The 17394-nt window shown below is 44.5% G+C and overlaps 1 protein-coding gene across 1 annotated transcript in view; it reads right to left on the reverse strand.

The window, feature by feature from the left end:
• The window catches only part of LOC147115647 (adhesion G protein-coupled receptor G7-like), a 125361-nt gene that overhangs the window by 22148 nt on the left and 85819 nt on the right, over positions 1 to 17394 (reverse strand). The window contains exons 12-14 of the mRNA XM_085990079.1: positions 13099 to 13203; positions 6984 to 7311; positions 2259 to 2331 (exon numbers count right to left, since the gene is read on the reverse strand). Coding sequence (XP_085846205.1) covers positions 2259 to 2331; positions 6984 to 7311; positions 13099 to 13203 — 506 coding nt within the window. The remainder of the gene's footprint in view (positions 1 to 2258; positions 2332 to 6983; positions 7312 to 13098; positions 13204 to 17394) is intronic.

A 17394-nucleotide genomic window follows, 5' to 3' on the forward strand; every position in this document is an offset into this window, starting at 1 on the left:
TGCCAGCTCTTTGAAAGACCAGCCCAATTTAGTCCCACACCCCAGATTTTTCCTCATAACCCTACAAATTAGTCCTCTTCAAGAACATGTCCAATTGCCTTTTGAAAGTTCCGATAGAATCTGATTCCACCCCTATTTCAGGCAGTGCGTTCCAGATCTTAACAACCCTCTGTGTGAAAAAGAATCCTCATTTCCCCTCTAGTTCTTTTGCCAATTATTTTAAATCTGTGACCTCTGGTTACCGACCCACTTGCCAGAAGAAACAGTTTCTCCCTACTTGCTCTATCAAAACCCCTCATCATTTTGAATACCTCTTTAAGGTCTCCCTTTAACCTTCTCTGCTCTAAAGAGAACAACCCCACCTTCTCAAATCTCTCCACATAACCCAAGTCGCTCATCACTCATATCATCCTGATAAATCTGCTCTGTACCTTCACAAAGGCCTTGACATCCTTCCTAAAGTGTGGTGCCCAGAATTGTACACAATACTCCAGCTGAGACCAAACCAGAGATTTGTATAGGTTTAGCATGACCTCCTTGTTTTTGTATTCAATGCCCCTATTTACAAAGCCAATATCCCATACGCCTTCTTAACCAGTACCAAAGAAATGCAATAGGAGGAGGAACACCCACTCTTAGAGGTTTGAGTGTACACGAGGAAGAATTGCAGCTACTGGGAAGACACACAGGAGAGGCAGTGGGAGATGGGGAAGTAGAAGGTGTGCTGACAAGAACAGGGAAAGGAAACAGCATAGCAGGTTTCAGCAGTGGAATTTGAAAGTGTATTTGAAAGACTATGGGGCCGATTTTCAGTGTGCCGTGAGGCGGGCTTTTAGGCGTGCGGGGGGATAAAATCCTGAATTCGGGGGTCCCGACACCATCCCGCCCAAAACCCGCCTCCATGTAAATTTCAAAGGAGGCGGGTACCCGCTCCGCACTGGGACCCGCCAACCTGAGGCGGGAAGGGATTAGTGCCAATTAACTGCCTGTTAACAGGTAGTTAACAGGCAGTTTTTAGCCTAATCCTTATTTTGAAGGGTGTCGTGTGGGATTCCCGACGGCTCCAAACCACGCCAGGCTAGAGGAGTCGGGCCGTCGAGTTGAAGGACTTGGAGGGGTCGAGATGTCGGTGTTCAGGTGAGTGATGGGTGCATGAGTGCAAAGGTAAGTGTGTTTGGTGTGTCTAAAGTGTGTAAAGAAGTTTAAATTACCTGTACTTACCTTTACAGCCTTCCTTCCTCTAGGCTTCAGGAGTCCATCATTCAGCCGGCACAGAAAGCTGAATGGCTATGATCTGTCAAAAGTGACAGCCTGCAGCTTTCAGTGCTGGCGAGATTTCTAACTGAGTCTGCGTAGAAGGACTCAGGTTAGAAGTAAGACTGTCAGTGTTTGACAGCTTCAAACAGCTGTGAAACACTGATATTTCATCTGTCAACACGTCTTGACAGATGAAATTTCAGTCTGTGATGTCACCTGTTGCTGAGTGGCCTTTAATTGGCCTGCTGAGCCTGCTGGGCGGGCTCAACAAGGTCAAGTAAGTGAAAATCGCGTGGATTGGCCGCATCTCGATGGAGGCGGGACTAAAACCCGAAAGTTGTAGTCCCGCCTCCTTCCCGACTTCTGAATGAAAATCCAGCCCGATGACTCAGCTGCATTTTCTTTAGAGATGTGTGAGTGGTCAACATAGCTAAATAAATGTTTCATTTTTTTAACCTCCATGGGGATTTCTGGACAGCAAGATGAGATTCGATACATAGTCAGAGGCATCAAGCTTCCCAGGGCTCTGGCCCACCCTCACCAACTTCATCATGGCATCATGGGTGCTCCAGCATCAGTTCAGACACACCCACTTGGGATGAAGTTCTTGTGTCTGATGGGGTTTCACTGGGTGTGCATGTGGCGTGGTGGGCTCAGGGCAAGTGGTATTTGAGACTAGCATTTTGCTGGGATGAAAATTTAGGCGACTACTTTTTGATGTGGAATTGGTGAGATAAGCTGAAACACCAGATTGTACTCTTCTTTACGACTTATTACTGTTTTGTTTTAACCTTTGGTGAGATCTGAAATTCTGCCAAAATAACGGAGAAATCTCTTCCCTTTCAGACCCTGGCTTTGGAGTCATTTACATTTAGATTTAGTAACCTTAAGCAAAGGTCTGTCATTCATCCACAGTTCTAGAGATTGTGATTGGCTTTTCCTTAGCCAACCACCATTTTTTGGTGTAACCAGTCAAAAAGGTACTCTTTAATTGCACTCACATATTTTCTTGTCTGTAAGTTTTCTTCGGTTCTGTCACAGCAATTGTTATAATTGCAATAAGAGCTGGTGCACCTAAATAATAGAAGTAAAATGTGGTTAGAACAAAGCTTTTTTTTACCACTTTGTGCTATTCCGGAGACCATCAACTCTTTATTTTTCTCCCTTATCATTCCTTCCAAGAAGGTGGCAAATTATACTAGTTCCACAAGTGATGGTGATCCTCCAGTAATGTTACCCAAATGGCATTCTTTCTAGGTGAATCTGGAGTGACAGCTGGATAGTCAACCATGAGAGCAATCCAACCCTGTCCTCAGCTAATGTACACACACATACATTTCTAGCAGGAATCATTGGATAGCGATTTGTACCACACTAGCCTGGCGATACTATGATCACAATCACTATCACATTGCTGATTATTTACATACTGAGCAATCGTGGAAAGCCATTAATTCTCCCTGAGTAAGCAGCAAAATTATTCAGAGCATGTTATAACAAAAGCAAAGTATGCCAACACATCATTAATTGTAAGAGAGAGGGTTAGGGATCAGTTCGATGGTGCAGCATTACTAATGGTGTGGAGATGCCGGAGTTGGACTGGGGTGGACAAATGTAAGAAGTCACACAACACCAGGTTATAGTCCAACAGCTTGTGATTTCAAATAAAGCTGTTGGACTATAACCTGGTGTTGTGTTACTTTCAGCATTACTAACTCACCAGTTATATATTAATTAATTAATGTTATTATATTTAATTGCTTGAACTTGAGTATGCTGGCATAATTTCAAAGTTTGCGGATGATATAAAACTCAGAAATGTAGTAACCAATGAGGAGGATAGTAACAGACTTCAGGAGAGCACAGACAGACGTGTAAAATGAGCAGATGAATGGCAGATGAAATTTAACACAGAAGTGTGAAGCAATACATTTTTGTGGTGTATGTAACCTGTTCCACCTTAAGAGAACTTAAGCCTGTTCCACCTTAAGAGATGTACTACTTTCTCTGGCTGCTGTATACGTAATACCGGTGGTGACCACCGGTATATAAGCACTGTGTAGTAATATTGTATTTAGTATAGTCCTGACCTCCAACCAGTAAAGACCTGTTGAACTTTAATCTTGTAGTCTGTGTTAGTAATTACAACTAGAACGCACAGACTTAACAATTTTCGTAGGAAGAATGAGGAGAGCCAATATTAACTAAGTGGTACAGTTTTAAAGGTGGTGATGGAACAGAGAGACCTGGACGTGTATGTAGATGGCAGGACAAGTTGAGAAGGTTGTTAAAAAAGCATATGCGATCCTTGGCTTTATTAATAGAGGCATAGTGCACAACAGCAGCTAAACCAATATAAAACACTGGTTAGGCCTCAGCTAGAGTATTGTGTTCAATTCTGGGCACCACACTTTAGGAAGGATGTCAAGGCCTTAGAGAGGGTGCAGAAGAGATTTACTAGAATGGTATCAAGGATGAAGGACTTCAGTTATGTTGAGAGATTGGAGAATCTGGGATTGTTGTCCTTAGAGCAGCGAAGGTTAAGAGGAGATTTGATAGAGGTGTTCAAAATCATTTTGCTAGAGTAAATAAGGAGAAACTGTTTCCTGTGGCAGAAGGGTCGGTAACCAGAGGGCAGAGATTTAAGGTGTTTGGCAAAAGAACCAGAGGTGACATGAGGAAACATTTATTTACACAGCGAGTTGTTGTGATCCAGAATGCACTGGCAGAAAAGGTGGTGGAAGCAGATTTAAAAGAGAATTGGATAAATACTTTGTAATGAAATCTGTTTGTCTTGCCTGTATTCGTTTTGCACTCATGTATATTACCCTCCCCCACACGGTGTATAGTTTCACTTCCTCTTCCCTGACTAACCTGGAAGGTTCCAGGTCTTGGCTCTTGGCTCCGCCCCTGACTTCTCTTACTTAAAGATCCCAGGATCTGTATGACTCATTCCTGTGAGCCAGTCAGTGTGTTGAGGTGTTAGCTCTGATCTTAGTGATTAAAAGCCAACTTGTTAAAGCCTATAACTTCTAGTTTTGTGGTTATTGAAGGCACATCATACTTGAAGCTATTTTTTTTACAGTGCTATAGCTCTACCAAAGAGCAAGCAGAGGCATGGTGGGTCGAATGGCCTCCTTCTGTGCTGTATCATCCTATAAGTCTATGATTCTATATCCTGATTCAGAAAAAGAGACTATGCTGAGAAACATTCAGGTCTCAGATGTCCTGTTTCCCTCGCTGTGTCGTTATCAGCTTGCACTTTCAGCAACTTTGTGGCCAAAAATATTTGGAGCTGAAGGGTGCAGGGGCAAGGCTAACTAATGCCAGGTGCCGTTAGATGCCCTACTACAGCAAAATCTGGCCCAATGTCAAATCAGGTACAGAGAGAGAAATAAAGAGCGGGAAAGAAAGATTGGATTAAAAGAGAGAGAAAAAAGAGACAGAATGGAAAAGTAAGAAAAAAAATTAAATTTAAAATTTAACATTTTTAAAATGTCCCTGAAAAATTCAAAACCTGAAGGAATGAGACTTCACGCTTGTAATAGTTAATTTTCAGTGCCAGAGAGGTTGATTGACAGTAATTAACAATTATCACATTGTTAAAAGGGTACTTACACTACTAATTACTAGCCCTAAATATATGTGGCGGGTTTAGTTTGTATCTACCGCACAAATACAGTAACTTCACGCCATTCAATATATGCCAATGGTGAGGCAGACAGCAAAATGCCATTTTCCCGAAGCTAATGGCGGAGTGGCACAACTCAGGCAGCAACATTTGGATTTTCGCACTTAACCGCGCATCTGCTCCTTGCCTGAAGTTGCTGTACCATCTGCGCATAAATAACGGCGAGCACCATTAGTCTTGCCATTATTTTGACAGCAAATTCTGACCCATTATTCAACTATTGCAGAGTAGGTGGGAACGGTGGAATGAAATAAGGTTGTTCCCATAGTTCATTCAGCCCATCAAAGCCTTCTCTTTCCATTCTATCATGCATTTCTGTCCCACCCATCCGTTGAACTCTTACTTTACCACCAGAGAAGAGTGGACCTCTGGAGCAGGCTGCCAGCCCGTGGGCTGGAGGTCGATTTGCTGAATTTCTTCAAGCGAGAGCTGGACCTATTTCTGGCTGGGGCGGAGATCACCTCTTACAAAAGTTGGTATTTCAGGGAATTCAAGGGCCAGAATGATCTACTGGACTAGTTTTGATCGCTTAGATGGGTCAGAGAGAAATTTCCCAGATTTTTTTCCCCCAAATTAGCCTGGGTTTTTATCTGGTTTAACACCTCTCCCAGGAGATGACAAGGTTTTGGGTGGGGTGGAGACTATATCTATTGTGATACACAAAATTATGTGGAATAGGATAGATGGACCAGAGGGTCTTTACCTGTCCATCAATGTTCTATATTCATCCGTTTACAAAAGATTAAGGGGTTGAATTACTAGGGGGTTCTCCTGATCATCTGCCATACCTTCAGTGGAAGGTCTGCAGAAACCCCTGAGAAACCTTGATCAAGGCTTGTGAATCTTATACCTCTTATATAGTATCAATTACTATTACAGTTACACTAACACAAATACCAGGGTTATTTCCACAATTGGGCACTCGCAACAAGAAGCGGCGCTTACAAGGAACAGACGTCAGTAAATCATAAGCCCACAGTCCGTGATTTTCGGTCCATTCATTTTAATTATTTATCTTAGTACCTCGATCCAAGTGTCAAAGACAGAGAAACTCTAGAAATTAAGGGCTGGATTTTCAGTGAGGAGTCGGGTAGGAGGCGGGACTACAACCTTTGGAGTTGTAGTCCCGCCTCCATCGAGTTCTAGCCAACCCACGCGATTTAGACTTGATTGATCTTGTTGAGCCCGCACAGTGGGCTCAGCAGGCCAATTAAGGGCCAACCAGCAACAGGTGACATCACAGATTGAAATTTCATCTGTCAAGACCTTTTGACAGATGAAATATCAGTGTTTGACAGTTGTTTGAAGCTGTCAAACACTGCCAATCTGTACTCCAGGTTAATTCCTTCCTCTCAGGAAGATTTAGAGATCTCCCAGGAACAGAAAGCAGAGGCTGCAGATTTTGACAGCTGGCGGCCATTCTGCTTTCTGTGCCGGTGAGATGAGGGACTCCCGAGACCTGGAGGAAGGAAGGCTGTAAAGGTAAGTAAAGGTTAGTAGAACTTCTTTAAACACTTTACACAGACCAAACACACTTACCTCTGCACTCATGCACCCATCACTCACCTGAACACTGGACATCTCAACCCCTCCAAGCCCTTCATCCCGACGACCCGCCTTGCTAACTTGGCGTGGTTTGGAGCCGTCGGGAATCCCACATTTCAACAATGAAAATAAGGATTAGGCTAAAAACTGCCTGTTAACTACCTGTTAACAGGCAGTTATTTGGCACTAATCCCCTTCCCGCCTCGAGGAGGCGGATCCCAGTGCGGGGCGGGTACCCGCCTCCTTTGACACTGGCATGGAGGCAGGTTGGGGGCGGGATGGGGTCGGGACCCCCAATTTCGGGATTTTAAACCCCCACACGCCTCCAATCCTGACTCCATGGCCCAATGAAAATCCAGCCCTAACTCTATTCAGCTTTAAACCAGATTCCATTGTCAAACATTTTGGATTCTTCAAATCTGAAGTCTAATTACATCCAAATGCTCATTATTAGCTGTTATATAATTAACATGAAAGTGGTGCTACTTACCCCATGCCACACCTGCTGACACTGTAGCAAAATAGCTACTCTCCATTTGTTGAATTATACGATTATACGAACTAAACAATGCAATTCCCTGCACACACATCCATGCAAAGGAAGCCAGAAGGAAGAAATGTAAAAACCACGTTGCTGCTGTACAGAAGGAATTTGCACTTGGTGAGATGGTCATTTCTGGTGTCTTCTTTTCAGGTGTAGCAGTTGCCCAGTTGCTATTTATTGTTCCAGATAAAAAGGTGATGTAAACCCCGAGAAGTGCAACTGATAGATTTAGTTGAAGTTTTCCATTCACACTTTTACGATAGTCCCTTGATTTAAAATTAAATTAATTAGACAGTGCTCAAGCTGTATATTGTAACAAGAAATTGTCATGTTAGGCATTTTTCTTATTTGTCTGATTTCAGAAAGTTTGGCAAAAGAGGTAGAAAAAGTTTAATGTCATCTTTCTCTATTATACTGCACCCTTTATGTTGTCCTGGAATTTCCTGGGAATCCAGGAGGGTGGATAGGACAAAGTGTAGATGTGCCATGCAAGTGAGACAAAACTGGTCCTCCCTCCTCATTTTCCTTCCCCTACAACTCATGGTTGCCCATTACGAGGGGCACCCAGAAGAAGTGAGGTTTAGACCATGCTCCCAGTTCCTTTCAGATCAGAGAATCTGAAAGGGGTAGGCAACAAGAAGGAGGTACCTTTCTTTACAAATACCTATTCTTTACAGGTGCTGGAAACCATCCTTGGCCTAAAGGCCTTCTGGCAGCTGTTTTCAGACAGCACGGCAGGGGAACAGCAGCCATTACCTATAAGGATTTCTGCCTCTGCTTCCAGGCACAAAGGGCAGGTCTGCACCGGGGGAACATCTGGCCTAGGCTAATGACCTGAACCCGGAAATCCAGGTGAGTTCAAGTAATGTCATGCGGAGCGCATTTCGGGTGAGCTCCAACTGACTAATGCCCAGTCACAAAAGGAAAGGAAAATGGGTCCCTTCATCTTCATTTGATTTCAGTTAGCTGAGAAGGCAGAAGGATCCATGAGTGACCCATCCCATGGAATGATAGAAGACATACCCACAAAAATTTATATTAAGGTCATTTTTAACTCTTCGCCATGCCATTTTTATACCCTACCAGCTGGCATACCCAAGAACAGCTGAGACTGCTCTTAATAGTGGTACATTTTACTAAAATGATATGTTGCACTGAGATCCAGCTCCACTTGTGTATAAGAACATAAGAACATAAGAAATAGGAGCAGGAGTAGGCCAATCGGCCCCTCGAGCCTGCTCCGCCATTCAATAAGATCATGGCTGATCTGATCCTAACCGCCAATCTACTATCACAGAACCATCTCCTGAATCTAACAGAATTAGACACATGAAATAGGAGCAGGATCAGGCTACACGGCCCCTGGGCCCGCTCCGCTACCCACAGGGCCATGACCGATCCGAACCTAGACTCATGTCCAAATTCCTGCCCGCTCCCCGTAACCCTTAATTCCCTTTACTTCTAGGAAACTGTCTATTTGTTTTAAATTTATGTAATGATGTAGCTTCTACAGCTTTATGGGGCAGCATATTCCATGGACCTACCACCCTCTGAGTGAAGTAGTTCCTCCTCCTCTCAGTTTTGAAAGAGCAGCCCCTTATTCTAAGACTATGCCCCCTAGTTCTAGTTTCACCCATCATTGGGAACATTCTCCCCGCATCCACCCGATCCAACCCCTTCACAATCTTATATGTTTCAATAAGATCGCCTCTCATTCTTCTGAACTCCAATGAGTAGAGTCCCAATCTACTCAACCTCTCCTCATATGTCCATCCCCTCATCCCCGGGATTAACCAAGTGAACCTTCTTTGTACTGACTCGAGAGCAAGTATGTCTTTTCTTAAGTATGGACACCAAAACTGTATGCAGTATTCCAGGTGTGGTCTCACCAATACCTTGTACAACTGAAGCAATACCTCCCTATTTTTATATTCTATCCCCCTAGCAATGAAAGCAAACATTCCATTGGCCTTCTTAATCACTTGCTGCACCTGCATACTAACCTTTTGAGTTTCGTGCACCAGGACCCCCAGATCCCGTTGTACTTCAGTACTTTCCAGTTTCTTGCCATTAAGATAATAACTTGCTCTACGATTTTTCCTGCCAAAGTGCATAACCTCACACTTTCCAGTATTGTATTCCATCTGCCAAATCTCTGCCCACTTACTTAGCCTGTCTATGTCCCCTTGCAGGTTTTTTTATGTCCTCCTCACTCACTACTTTCCCCCCCATCTTAGTATCATCTGCAAACTTTGATATGTTACACTCGGTCCCCTCCTCCAAATCGTTAATATAGATTGTAAAGAGTTGGGGACACAGCACCGACCCCTGCGGAACACCACTAGTTACTGATTGCCAGTCTGAGAATGAACCATTTATCCCAACTCTCTGCCTTCTGTTGGATAGCCAATCCTCTATCCATGCCAGAATATTACCCCCAATCCCGTGATTTTTTATCTTAAGCAATAATCTTTTGTGTGGCACCTTGTCAAATGCCTTTTGGAAGTCTAAATACACGATGTCCACTGGTTCCCCTTTATCCACCCTATATGTTACTTCCTCAAAGAACTCCAGCAAATTTGTCAAACCTGACTTCCCCTTCATAAAACCATGCTGACTTTGTCCTATTAAATTATGATTATCTAAATGTCCTGTTACTGTCTCCTTAATAATGGACTCCAAAATTTTACTCACCACAGATATTAGGCTATAGTTTCCAGCCTTCTGTCTACTGCCCTTTTTAAATAAGGGTGTTACATTAGCAGTTTTCCAGTCTGCCAGGACCTTTGCCGAGTCCAGGGAGTTTTGGAAAATTATTACCAATGCATCCACAATCCCTCCCGCCACTTCCCTCAAGACCCTAGGATGTAAGCCATCCGGTCCAGGTGATTTATCCGCCTTGAGTCCCATTATTTTACCGAGTACCACATCCTTAGTGATTTTGATCGTGTTTAGCTCCTCCCCCCCATAGCCCCCTGTTTGTCCAGTGTTGGGATATTCTTAGTGTCCTCTACTGTAAAGACTGATACAAAATATTCATTCAGTGTTTTTGCCATCTCCATATTTCCCACCATGAATTTCCCGGTCTCATCCTCCAAGTGACCAACATTTACTTTAGCCACCCTTTTTCTTTTTATATAACTATAAAAACTCTTACTATCGGTTTTTATATTTTTTGCTAATTTACTTTCATAATCTATCTTCCCTTTCTTAATCAATCTTTTTGTTATCTTTTGCTGTCTTTTAAAGTTTTCCCAATCCTCTATCCTCCCACTAGATTTGGCTACCTTATATGCCCTTGTTTTTAGTCGAATACTATCCTTAATTTCTTTACTTAGCCACGGATGGCTATCTTTTCTTTTACACCCTTTTCTTCTCAGTGGAATATATTTTTTTGGAAGTTGTAAAATAACTCCTTAAATGTACACCACTGATCATGTATCGTCTTACCCATTAATCTATTTTCCCAATCCACTCTACTCAATTCTGCTCTCATACCTTCATAGTCTCCTTTATTCAAGCTTAGCACACTTGTTTGAGATCCAACCTTCTCACCCTCTAATTGAATATGGAATTCAACCATGTTATGGTCACTCATTCCAAGGGGATCCTTTACTAGGACATTTTTAATTAATCCTGTCTCGTTACACAGGACCAGATCTAAGGTTGCTTGCCCCCTGGTCAGTTCAGTTACATACTGCTCAAGAAACCCATCCCTAATACACTCAATGAACTCATCCTCAAGGCAGCCCTGCCCAATTTGATTTGTCCAATTAATATGATAGTTAAAAACCCCCATAATTATAGATGTTCCCTTATTACAAGCCTCAACTATTTCCTGATTGATACTCCGTCCAACAGAGTTGCAACTGTTCGGAGGCCTATAGACTACGCCCACTGGTGTTTTTTTCCCCTTATTATTCCTTACCTCCACCCAAACTGTTTCATTATCCTGATCTTTTGACCCAATATCATTTCTCTGTATTACAGTGATTCCTTCCTTTATTAACATAGCCACCCCACCTCCCCTTCCTTCCTGCCTGTCCTTCCAGATCATTAAATAACCTGGTATGTTTAATTCCCAGGCATTGTCACCCTGCAGCCATGTTTCTGTAATGGCCACAAGATCATACCCATATGTAGTTATTTGTGCCATTAACTCGTCTATTTTGTTACGAATGCTACATGCATTCAGATAGAGAACTTTCAAATATGTTTTGTGACACTTAGTTCCTGCTTTTGCCCTTTTTATTACTTTACCTTTTACTCCATACCTTCTGCCCCTTCCTGACACGCTCTGGTTTTTAATTTCCCCACTGCTACCTAAGTCTATGACCTTCTCTGTTGTCATTTTTATTATTTGCTCTCTAGGAACCTCCCCCCCACTAGTTAGTTTAAAGCCCGCTCTACAGACCTAGTTATATGATCCGCCAGGACTCTAGCCCCAGCACTGGCCAAGTGAAGCCCGTCCCAACGGAACAGCTCCCTCCTGCCCCAGTACTGGTGCCAGTGTCCCAGGAAGCAAAACCCATTTCTCCCACACCAGTCTTTGAGCCACGCATTTAACTCTCTAATTTTATTTGTCCTAGCCAAATTCGCCCGTGGCTCAGGATTATTACCCTTGAGGTCCTGTCTTTTAATTTGACCCCTAGCTGCTCATACTCCTTTAACAGAACAGGCTTCCTAGTCCTATCTATGTCGTTTGTACCAACATGGACCACGACAACTGGATCCACCCCCTCCCGCTGCAAGTTTCTTTCCAGCCCAGAGGAGATGTCCTTAACCCTGGCACCGGGTAGGCAACACAGCCTACGGGACTCTCGCTCTCGGCTGCAGAGAACTCTATCTATCCCCCTAATAATACTATCCCCTACCGCTGCAACATTTCTATTTACTCCCCCCTCTTGAATGGCCCCCCGTTCCACGGTGCTGTGGCCAGGTTGCTCATACTCCCTGCAGTCCCTGCTCCTGTCCCCACAGGGAGTAAGAACCTCGAACCTGTTGGACAAGAGCAAGGGCTGCGGCTCCTCCAACACTACCTCCTGGATCCCCGTACCTGCCTCACTCGTAGTCACACCGTCCTGTCCCTGACCATGGGCTACATCTGAATTAATTAACTTCATAGGTGTGACCATCTCCTGAAACACAGAGTCCAGGAACTTCTCCCCCTCCCTGATATGTCGCAGTGTCTGAAGCTCAGACTCCAGCTCATCAACACGGAGCTGGAGTTCCTGTAACAGCAGACACTTGTCACAGACGTAATCACCGTGAGCCTCAATGGGGTTCACTGGCTCCCAAATCTCGCAACAGTAACACATCACCTGCTCCATTCTATGTAATTAATTAAATTTTTTATTGTATTGTGGAACCAGTGTTATATTTCCTAATGGGGCCGATTTTCACGCCGCATAGAGACATGTATCCACCGACATCCAGCTCAGCACCATTTTGGTAGGAGCCTTGCAATGGGCAGGCCAGGCTCCTGCCGGAAACGGGCAGAACCTCCATTAGTCCATCCAAATCGGGGTCCTATAATGTCAATAGGACTGCAATTCACTTTTGAAGTACCAATGGGCTGAGTGTCTACCACTCATGACATCCATTCAACGGCCTAACCAATGGTCCATAAAGACTATTGCAGGCTACACAGAAAAAGGTAAGAAGATGGTTTTTAAATGATTTTTGTGGGATCAGGAGCAGCAAAAAAAATCCACTCACCCCCAAAGAGCAAACCTCTGCGGCCCTCTCTCGTGATCGCATCCCCTTAATTTACCTAGCCCGGCTGGGCTCCGTGTAGGAGTTGCCGGATTTCCCACCATCACCAATCGGCAAGTGGCTCCAAATACTTGAGCATTTTGCCGATGGAATTCATGAGGCCCAATTATGAAAATGGTTCAGGCCTCTACCCACCTCCCACCTGATGGAAGTGGTCACTTCAAACTTGACCACAATAATTCTAGTGAGCTGGTTATGCTGCTCAAATATTGTATTACAAATTTCTGTATAGAAGACAATCCATATACCATGTGAATAATAATAAAATATTTAAAGTTCCTTACTTCATCCACACTGGTGCAATAATTGTTGCCAGTAGTCCCACGATGGATAATGCACATCCAACATATGAAATTGTGTCTAAATATTGTAAAGATTTAGATTTAACAGACTGGAAGGAAAAATAAAAAAAGTTAATTCTTATCCTCAAAGTAACAGTTCATTATTAACTATCATAAAAGTCAAAGCAATCTGTTAGATCCGTGTATCTTGATGTTGTGTGTCCTTCAATAACTAGACACGAGACTGCAGGGAACAATCAACAGGTGTTTACTGGATGAGGGTTACTCTAAAACCAACCGTACAGATCCCTACCCAGGGTCCACATACAGGTGTGGTCACTGCCGGCACCACAGTATACAGGAGCTGCAAAAAGCAGTTCACCCCTTAAAGGTACATACACTACAATTCCTCCCCTTTTAGATTAACAGTACCATAACATTCATTTAACAATTAACACTTTTAACATGCAACATTAACTGAAAATAGTCCATTTATAAATTCAGTCTTTGGGGCGGCTTCCTGATCCTTTCTGGATAGCGCCTTTCCTCAGTGTCTTGCTCTTGGTGCGGAGGCCCCCTGTAGTCAGTTGGTTCATCAGCTTCTGATGCTACTGTTTCTGGGGTAGATGCTACCTGTATGTCGGGTTCATCACCAGGTACGCGAGACATGGGGTTGACTCGTTCCTGTGACTCTGGGATCTGGTCGACATGGCGTCTCACAATGTTCTCCCCAACATCCACTGTGTACATTAGTGGCCCCTGCCATGTGCATATCATTCCTGGTTGCCATTTCTCTGTTCGGTAATCGCGGGCCAAGACTGGTTGCCCTACATTGAAGCTCCTTGTCGGCTTCTCATTGATGTGCTGGAATTGCTTATTCTCAACATCTCTTCGTACATTTGGTCTGAGCAAATCCAGATGAGGTCTCAACCTTCGGTTAAAGAACATCATGGCCGGGGTCTGGTTGGTGACTGCATGTGTCGCATTTCTGTAGGCTAACAGGAAATTGTCCACCTTATGCTGCAGTGGAATGTCGTCATCGCACATGGCCCTTACTGCTTTTTTAAAGGTTTGTACGAACCTCTCAGCCAATCCATTTGTGGCTGGATGATACGGGGCGGATGTGTAATGCCTTACCCCATTCCTTTTCATGAATCTTCGAAACTCTTCGGACACAAACTGTGGTCCGTTATCAGAGCAAATCTGCTCTGGCAAGCCGTTCCTGGCAAATATGGTCCGTAGGACTGCAATAGTTTTCTCCGTGGTGGTGGACGACATTTTGATCACCTCAGGCCATTTCGAGTGCGCATCCACGGCTATTAGAAACATTGAGTCCATGAATGGACCAGCAAAATCAATATGCACCCGTTGCCATGGAGATGAGGGCCACTCCCATGGGTGTAGAGGGGCATGTGGTGGTGCATTTTGGACCTTCTGGCATCCTGAGCAGCTCTTTGTCAGGTCCTCGATTTGCTGATCGATCCCCGGCCACCACACATAAGCCCTAGCAAGGCTTTTCATTTTTACCCCTCCCAGATGGCCTTCGTGAAGCTCATTGAGCACTCTCTCCCTTAACTTGGGTGGAATTACCACTCGGGATCCACACATCAAGGTCCCCTGGCATACTGACAGCTGTTCTCTTCTGGATGAGAATGCTGGCAACAGTGAGTCGCCATGTGTTGGCCATCCCTTCACCGTCAAGTCATATACCCGAGACAGTGTCGGGTCATTTCGGGTCTCCTTCTCTATATCAGCATTAGTTACTGGCAAGCGTTCAATTATAGTCGAATAAAATATTTCGACAGGGTCCACTGCTGGTGCTTCCTCTGCAGTAGGCAGTGGCAGGCGTGATAGCCCATCAGCGTTTCCATGCTGTTTCGTGCCCTTATACTCGAGTTCATATTGGTTCGCCTCTAGAAAAAGGGACCATCTTTGTAGCCGTTGCGCAGTCATCACCGGAACGCCCTTCTTTGGATTAAAGATGGAGACAAGTGGTTGGTGGTCAGTCAGCAAGGTGAACTTCTGCCCGTGCAGATAGTGGTTGAACTTTTTCACTCCCCACACTAGGCTGAGGGCCTCCCTGTCAATCTGGGCGTAGTTACTCTCGGCTGAGGTTAGTGACCGAGACGCAAAGGCTCTACAACCGGCCGGGGAATTTGTGCGACAGCACCGCTCCAATGCCATAGGGTGATGCATCACACGCCAACCGAATTGGTAGTGCTGGGTTGAAATGAGCCAACACCTCTTTTGATGTGATCAATTCTTTGCACTTCTGGAAAGCTTGTTTACATTCGTCATTCCACTTCCATGGTACCCCCGTTTGCAGTAGGGTGTTCAGTGGGTGTAGTACTGTAGACAAATTCGGCAAGAACTTATGGTAGTAGTTCACCAGCCCAAGGAGCGACCTCAGTTGTGATACATTTCCCGGTACTGGAGTCTTGACTACTGCCTCAATGTTTTCAGGGGACTTATGTAACCCCTCTTCATCAATAACGTGGCCACAATACGAGATCTGCTTCTGGAAAAACTCGCATTTGTGGCGATTTGCTCGGAGCCTATATTCCTTCAATCTAGTGAGCACCTGCTCCAGGTTGGCAAGGTGATCACTGTCATTTTCGCCCGTGACCAGGATGTCGTCCAAATAACACTGGGTCCCTGGAATCCCTTGCAGGACTTGATCCATTGCCCTTTGCCAAATAGCCGGAGCTGATGCTACCCCGAACACCAGCCGGTTGTAGAGACCTTTATGAGTGTTGATCATGAGGTAATGTTTCGAGGCTTCTTCTACCTCCATTTGCAGGTACGCCTGGGCCAGATCAATCTTAGTGAAGCGTTTCCCTCCAGATAGCGAGGCGAAAATATCTTCAATCCGCAGAAGTGGATATTGTACCGTGTGAAGGACTGGGTTCACTGTCACCTTAAAGTCCCCACAGATGCGAACCTTCTTTGGTTCCCCAGGCGTATTACTCAATGACCTCTTCATTACAGGAACGATGGGTGTAGCCCACTCGCTCCAGTCCACTTTGGACAGTACTCCTGAACGTTCCAAACCTTGCAGCTCTGCTTCGACGGCTGGGCGGATCGCATAAGGCACCGGTCTGGCCTTAAAAAACTTTGGGCTTGCATTTTCCTCTATTTTGATCATCGCTGTTATGCCTTTTAGTGTTCCGAGTCCCTCCTGAAACACTTCTTGTGCGTCAGTTAGCATTTTTGACAGTCGTCCAGGTGTGACGTCATCATCCTTTTTGGCATCTACAGTCAGTGTTTGTATGGAATGCCAATCTAGCTGTATCTTCCGGATCCATTCACGTCCTAGTAGTGGTGGTCCTCCATCTGGCAATACATATAGGTCCATTTTTGGTGTTTCCTTGCTGTTATATATAACGTTCACCCTTATTTTTCCTTTGGGGTAGACTTTTTGCCCCGTGTATGTCTTCAAGACAATCTCTGTATCTCTCAAGGGTATATGTGAGAATAGCCGCTTGTAGTCCCTTCGGTTTATGACTGTTAGGGCTGATCCTGTGTCCAATTCCATTTTCACTTGGACTCCAGCTATCTTGAGCGTGACCCAGATAGTTTGGTGATCCTCCGTTTTGATCACCTTATGTAGTTTCAGACAACCCAGCTCTTTGCTTCCGGAGTCTGTATCACTTTTCTGTTCGTCTGAACTACTCTCCGTCACCTTATGTACCTTCTTGTACTTCTCCTGTGGAGATTTCTTGCTGCTGGTTTTCTTTCCTGACCTGCAGAGTCTTGCTATGTGTCCTACTTTTCCACACTGTCCGCACACTTTGTCCTTGAACCAGCAATCATTATGATCGTGTGTTGTTCTGCCGCAGCGATAGCACTTCACTGTTCCGTATGACATTTCATTTGTGCCATATTCTTGCGGTCTCCGTTGTATCTCTGCAGCGCCCCGTGCGGCTGCTTCGTGTGATACTGCCATGCTGAAAGCCTTGTCCAGCGTAAGATCCTTTTCTGATAGAAGCCATTTCTGGGTTCCTTCACTTTGAAGCCCACACACAAACTTGTCCCTTAAAGTATCTGCTAGTCCCGTTCCAAACTGGTAGTGTTTCGATAGCTTGCGCAGTTCTGTTAAATACTCAGCATTACTTTCATCTTTATGCTGGTTCCTTTTGTGAAACTTAAATCTTTCTGCTATCAGCAGCGGTGTGGGGTTTAAGTGGTCCTGTAGGATTGACACTATGTTTCCAAAATCCTTTTCCACTGGCTTCTCTGGGGTTACTAGGTTTTGCAGTAAGCCATACATTTTTGCACCCATTGAATTCAACAATACCAGT

The sequence above is a fragment of the Somniosus microcephalus genome, chromosome 6 (genome assembly GCF_052327205.1).
Source record: "Somniosus microcephalus isolate GS21.2 chromosome 6, FLI_Smic_1.0, whole genome shotgun sequence".
In the NCBI taxonomy this organism is placed as follows: domain Eukaryota; kingdom Metazoa; phylum Chordata; class Chondrichthyes; order Squaliformes; family Somniosidae; genus Somniosus; species Somniosus microcephalus.